Genomic DNA, 7,336 nt, shown 5'->3' with positions numbered 1-7,336 from the left:
CTGCCTCTTCGGTTGCTAAAAGACATAGGATGGTTTCTAATACAGGCTCTTTTAGAGAAGCGTTGGGATTCAAGGGTTTATGAGTAAAAGATGTTAGCTTCTTGACAGTATGGTTTCTCGACAAATGAAGTATTATCTGTCCTTGCTGCCTCTTCGGTTGGTAAAAGACATAGGATGGTTTCTAATACAGGCTCTTTGTCAGTTGTGGTTGATTTATAGGAGGAGGTTATGAAACGAATATATGTTTATGCGAATTCCCAACATCCTTGCTTTATTCTCTTTAATCTATTAGAACGATCCTTGTTTTGTCACGTACATGCGTTTAATTCCCAACATCCTTATTGTATCATCTGTTCATCATTGTTCTTGAAGATGAAGATGAAGAAACGATGGTTTATTCTCTTTAATCTATTAGAACGATCCTTGACTTGAATTTGTGGATTTCGGTTGGGTCAGAAACTTAACAATTTTCACAGTGGTACCAATGTCCTACTACTACAATCCTTCCAACGCCTGATTCCGATACAACCCTTGATGTTGAAACCGGTTTTACCTCATGAAAAGGAAAGAAAGAAATTTTTTTAGAGAATCGTTGGGATTAACGGTTTATGACTCAAAGTTAACATTCTGATTCAGATTCAGGAAGCAGATGATTAGTAGTGTTTGAGAAACTAACAAGGTAAAACTGAATTTTCAAAATTTTAGACACTTACTTGAATCGTTAGTAATGCTAGATGTCATTTTGGCTGAACCACAACCTATTACAGCATTGTATGAACCTGTGTTTTGAAAATAGGCTTTGTTCTTCGTTTATTGGATCGTTCTAATAGATTAAAGAGGTTTTTACCATTTTTACCATATGTATACGGGTCGTATACGGTTTATACGGCCGTATACTCTTGGTAAAAAATATTTTTACCGATCGTATACAATGTGTATGATGTTTGTATACGGGCCGTATATTGTTATACGGCTCCTATACAATGGGTAAAAAAGGGTTTATTCTCTTTAATCTATTAGAACGATCCTTGTCTTGAGAACCTGATTCTGATTTAAACAATGGAATTTGTGGATCAACAGAAATAACTGAAAATAACTCGCCATTCTCTTGCACCTGTATACGTTGATTGTGGATTTAACTTGCAAGAATTGTGTCCGTCGCATGATAGAAGAACCCGACACGTCTTCTGTGATGATTCGAAACATTCACGAACCACAATGGACTCAGACTCATACTACTAGCAGAAGAACCCGACACGTCTTCTTTGATGATTCGAAACATTCACGAACCACAATGGACTCAGACTCATACTACTAGCAGAAGAACCCGACACGTTTTCTGTGATGATTCGAAACATTCCGAATAACTAGCAGAAGAACCCGACACGTCTTCTGTGATGATTAGAACGATCCTTGTTTTGTCACATACATGGAAAAACAAGGACCATTCACCTCTTTCAACCTACCAAAACACCAAAACCCGTACCGGTGATTGTTTATCCATACTATTCTTCATAGCCATATTCCCACTCACAAGTTGTTGATACATATCGTCCGTTCAAGTTGAGCTTCCTGATACATATCGTTCGTAAGAAACTTTTCGTGCACTGAACCTTCAGTTGTGTACCCTTCAATCTTCTTGAGTATTTTTCTAACTTTATGCTTGCATCCACCACAGTGAATATTAACTTTGAGTGAAAGAGTTTGGAAACCGGACGGAATCTACGAAGAAACTGTTGGAATTTGTAGATTTCGGTTGGTTCAGAAACTTAACAAGAGAAGCAACTAAAAAATACAATTGATTTCTCTTCCGGTTACCAGGCCTATCATCTCCGTCTACGTTTGGTTTCCTCAACGAAGAACCATCAGCCATTATCAGATATCGATTGTTGAAAGTTTGAACTGATTATTTGTTATCAGGTGACTTTCTGGTTGATTTTGAGGGTGAGGGTTTTGAATTGATTCCTGCGCTTAAGTTTCAACTACTGGAGTGAAATATTTGTTGGAATTTGTGGATCAACAGAAATAACTGAATACAACCGGTCAAATCACATACTATATAAAGTGTAAACTTATCGTGTGTTGTAGTTTGGAAAGATAACCGAATAGAGATCTGAATCAAGATTTACGTCTGATGTCCAAGTTTGTTCACATTTGACTTTGTTCTTCGTTTTTTGGATCGTTGTAATAGATTAAAGAGAGTAAACCATTTTTTACCCTGAGAATACGGGCCGTATACTATTATACGGCCCGTATACAGCATGTAAAAAAATTTTTACCGTTCGTATACTATGTATACGATGATTGTATGCGGGTCGTATATTGTTATACGGCCCGTATACTATGGCTAAAAAATGGTAAAAATTGGTTTATTCTCTCTTTAATCTATTAGAACGATCCTTGTAATCATCAACCGGCTTTGAACGACTGTAGAACACTCGTAATCCTCAACCGGCTTTGAACGACTGTAGAACACTCGTAATCCTCAACCGGCACCTGTATACATTGATTGTGGATTTAACTTGCAAGAATTGGGTTCGTCGCATGATACAAGATACATATCGTTCGTTCAAGTTGAGCTTCCTGATGCAATTTGTTGGAATTTGTGGATTTCGGTTGGTTCAGATCTCGGAAGTACTGAACAACAGAAATAACAGCTTCAGTTTCATCAACCGGTTTTTTGAAAAATCATCTGTTTCCTGAATCTGAATCTGAAAGTTAACTAGACCCCTCAAGTTGTCATTCATAACAACTAAGCGTCTGGAGAAGAGTATGTTGATATAGGAGAGTTGATGCAATTTTCCAAGCATTTTATCTTGTGTTGTAATTTTAATGAAGCAATGAAGATTGAATATGCAAACCGCATCCGTCTTCTGTTATGATTCGAAACATTCCGAATAACTAGCAGAACCCGGCACGTCTTCTGTGATGATTCGAAACATTCCGAATAACTAGCAGAACCCGACACGTCTTCATAGCCATATTCCCACTCACAAGTTGTTGATCTTTGGGTGGTGATTTACTCCCGAACAAACCATGCCCACCTTGACCAGAATAGATAAGCGTATCACTCGATCCACTTACATTCGAATAACGCTGAGAATCCACAACGCTTATGGCCAGATTCTTCCCTTCAATCTTGGCAAAATCAATGCCTGCTTGTTTTATTATCACGAAAGTACTGAACAACCGAGATAACAGCTCCGGTATTTATCACCAACTCATCTTTAGTAGTGTTTGTTTGAGAACCTGATTCAGATATACAAGTCACAACGGTCTCTTTGTTTCGTCCACTAAAACTATTTGCGTACGCATTCTTTTGGTAGTTAACAACGCTAATTAGAAAAAAATCTGTAAAATTAATCATATCGATTGCTATAACAGGATGGATGTGACACACACAGATAGATAAGCTGTCACAGTTGTCAAGACTGTTTGTCGAGTTTCCAATGCTCACATAGGGTGATAAACAACGCTGATACGAACACATGTGTTTCGAAATAGGCTTTGTTCTTGGTTTAATGAAGTTACACGTAACATCTAGTTATATTCAGATTTAAACAATGCCCGTCTCAACTGAGATAACGGACATCCATCAAGCTCAAAAAGAAAACTTGTGTTTCCCATAGTCACAAAAGATTGCGGGTTGTATTTCGCATAGCCACTGTTTCCGTAGTAAAAAACGGTTGCGGTTTGTATTTCGCATAGCCACCGTTTCCGTAGTAAAAAACGGTTGGGTTTGCACATTCAATCTTCAACACTTCATTAAAATACCACTAGTAGAAGAACCCGACACGTCTTCATGTTACGGAGAATGTTCTAGAAATTGAAGGAAAAGGAAAAGATTTGTTGAAATCGAATTTGACAACTATGACAGCTTATTAAAAGTAGCAATCACCTCCAATCATTTCCTGGTCAAATCACACACTATAAAGTTTAAAGTTATCGTGTGTTGTAGTTTGGAAAGATGACCGAATAGAGATCTGAATAACAAACTGTGGAGAACTTGTTTGTGTCGGGTTCTTCTGCTAGTTACTCGATCAACGGACTGATCGGTAACGTTACTCTACTTGTGCTCCGATTTAAGCGGCGTGTTCCGATCAACGTTGTTAAATGTGATGAAGAGTTTAGAAACCCTAGAATGATGGTGTTTTTTACAGGAAAAAACGTGATACTTGAAAAACATCCATATATACGGCCCGTATACAGTTATACGGCCCGTATACATTTGGTAACATAAAAACCTCCCAAAATAAATCCATTGAGCCGTATAGTTTTTACAAATCGTATACACATGTATACGGCTCGTATAACTATATACGGGCCGTATATAGTAAAATCAAAAAAAAAACATTCTTTGCGTATTTTCCTATTCAAAAACATTCTATACGGGCCGTATATTTTGTATACGGCCCGTATAAACTAGGGATGTGAAAATAAGATATAGGGGGTGTGGGAACAAGGGGGCCTACATTAGTATATCAACAATCATAGGTGTGTGTGTGAATGTCAAGTTTGAGATAATCCTGATGGTGTAAAGACTGAGAGGATGGTGAAGTGGGTAGGGGAAAAGCAAGGAGAGGAACCCTATAATGAATGCTGGAGACTCTTTACTTGAGAAGAAAGTAGGCTGTGTTAAGCCTAATGGGCCAGACCATACTCAGGCCTAAGCCCAAACATTAAGCATATTTGGACATTGGGCTGGAAATAAATGTGGGCCCCCATCACCATCTCTATAGCGCTCGCCAAAGAGTTAACGAAATTGCCCATAACGCCTCCCATAGCGCCCAAGAAATGAGGGAGGGCGCCAAAGATGATGAGGTGGCAGGAGGCGCCGAGCCCCACCGCCTGGTCTAACACAAAAAATAATGCATTGGATTATTAGTTGATTCCAGCATCATTTTCGATAGCGATCATCTTCAAAATAAACTACCTTTGGATCATGACACATCTGGATCAAATGACATTTAGCATTTCCAGATATAATACACTTTCGAGTTAACTTCTATTATTATGATAGCATGATCATTTAGTTTTATTATTATACATACACATAACGTTCCGCTTGCGGGCGTTCAGGGGCAAAAGTAGAAGTGCACTAATTTTAACGTTATTTTACTAATTTCGTGAAAATGACGTCAAAAGAAAAAGATGGTTAATCATGCATCAAGTGGTGGTGTTGATAGCCGAAAGACAAGAGAGTACATGCACTAATCAGCCTTTGCCTTAATTGGACATGCACTGCTATCAAGCCCACCCGGGGGGGGGGGGGGTGTCTACATATTACCTTCCTCAGACCCTATCTTAGGTTTGCTATTGGTAAGATTTACTGAGTATGATGATGATTATATATGTATAATTGTATATTAAGCTAAAACTTGGGCTCATTTATTGAACAAACTACATTGTTGCTCTATATGAACTTGATTCTAGCATAACAAAAAAAGACAAACCACAAAAACATTATAAAACTAATTGACTTCAATTTCACAAAACAAATACTGTGAGTGATAAAAAAACAGCTAAAACAAAGGTTTGCCTCAACAAAATCAACAGATCCAAAACCACCATGTAACATCTAGAAAACAGTAACAGAATTTCAACGCTTCCCACCGCCACCACCAAGCTTAGGTCCCTTACCTTTGGGCACATTGCCACCCTTGGCTTGAACCTTCTGTTTTGACGCCACTTCTGCTTTCTTCGCTTTCTTCTCGTCCTTCGTTTTCTTGATCCTTTCCTTGATTTCACTGCAATTTGGTCAAACGTTTAAGATCATAAAACCAGGACCAATAGTTACACGTTTGACATAACCAGTTTTTAAAATCCCATTTGCCCACTTCTAAGTGCAACAACCACAAATCAAAGAAAGCAACCATACCGAAGGGCGGCCTCCCTAGCGGCATCACGGACTTCAGGTTTCTCACTTCTCTTCTTCTGAATGACTTCCAAAGTTGCTCCCACAATAGCCCTGGAGTAAGGCTTCTTGGTAGCACGACGTCTTTTCTTCACAGCCTCTTGAGCAAGGTCCTGTTGAAAAATCATTAACGCATCATTAACGTTTTGGTTATAAAAAAAAAGGTAGTGATCTGAGTTTGGATCATTAAATTCATAAAACAAAGCGCAAAACAATGCTGTAAGTACAGCCAAAAGCTGCATACGTCAACCGTTTTATCAAGTAAATTATCCACAATGTTTTCATCCCTTTGGTTATTTCGACATATCACTCTACTTAATGTGGGCTTTAAACCATTACTAACATACATCAACAAATCACATGTAGCTAAGCAGAAAAGTTCTCACCTTCTTGTGCTGCTTTCGGTACATGGCGGTCCATGTGAGCTTCGAGGGCTTCAGCTTGTTATGGAAGTACCTCTTGCATTTAGAATTTGCAAACAGGAAGACCTAAATTGAGACAACAAACATTTACAAAATTCAGAAACCAAACAAAGACCAAAATGAATGCAAATTACAAACCTCAAATGCACAAACAAACATTATATACCTGCGAGTCAGACCGAATAAACCTAATACCCCTTCCAGGGTAAATTTTCTGGCCACTGAAACGGCAGAGCTCAGTCCTATCAACAAAAAAAATAAAATTACAACCAACTCAAATAAACAATACATCAATTCACGAATTTTTTTCTGAACGAACGATTGATAGATATTAAAATTATTAAAATTAGTACTTTAAAATCAACATTTAGGTCTCATATAAACAGAACATCAAGTACGGATCGTATAACAAACCCTAACCCTAATTTGCGAACAAATCGTGAATTTGTGCAATTGATTTCAAAAAACCCTAGCTAATTTACTATGTTACAGTAAGCACGAATAAAAATCATATAAAATACGCATTCTAATTACATATCGAACAAAATTATCAGAAATCATTCATTTCTAATCGATCAAACAGACAAATTATGATTGTAATACAGATAAAGAACATAAACGATTAGGTTTAATAGATAGTATAAGATTAGAGATCATACTTGAGAACCATATTGGCGGCTGCTGCTCCTGTTGTTTGTGGAAGAAGATGAAACCCTAGGTGCCCCAAATACTTCTTGTGTATTTATAACTTTAACATTACTAATTACACCCTTGTAAAATCTAAAAGATTACGTTTAGCCCTTAACTTCCTGAAAACCGGACTACTCATTAAACCGGTTGTTCTATTGGTTTGGTTCAACTGATATCAAGAACCGGGTAAAATAATAATAACTAGGATTACGACCCGCCGCAATGCGGCGGGGATTCTTTAGTTATAATTAAGTCGGTCTAGGACCCGCACATTATGTTAACCCTGTCAAACGGGGAATAAATAGACGAT

The 7,336-nt window shown here is 37.8% G+C and overlaps 1 protein-coding gene across 1 annotated transcript; it reads right to left on the bottom strand.

Annotated features, from left to right (window-relative positions):
* Positions 1–5,448: 5,448 nt before the first annotated feature.
* On the bottom strand, positions 5,449–7,117 carry LOC110878223 (60S ribosomal protein L24). The gene is made up of 5 exons (XM_022126492.2): positions 6,996–7,117; positions 6,503–6,578; positions 6,301–6,402; positions 5,879–6,027; positions 5,449–5,747 (listed from the first exon to the last, which is right to left on the bottom strand). Exons 1-5 carry the CDS (start codon positions 7,004–7,006, stop codon positions 5,600–5,602), a joined length of 486 nt encoding a protein of 161 aa, XP_021982184.1. The 5' UTR covers positions 7,007–7,117; the 3' UTR covers positions 5,449–5,599.
* Between the last annotated feature and the right edge of the window lie 219 nt (positions 7,118–7,336).

The sequence above is a fragment of the Helianthus annuus genome, chromosome 9, assembly GCF_002127325.2.
Source record: "Helianthus annuus cultivar XRQ/B chromosome 9, HanXRQr2.0-SUNRISE, whole genome shotgun sequence".
NCBI classification, from domain to species: domain Eukaryota; kingdom Viridiplantae; phylum Streptophyta; class Magnoliopsida; order Asterales; family Asteraceae; genus Helianthus; species Helianthus annuus.
Note: the sequence above shows the minus strand (reverse complement) of the source record. Positions and strands in the feature narration are given on the sequence as shown.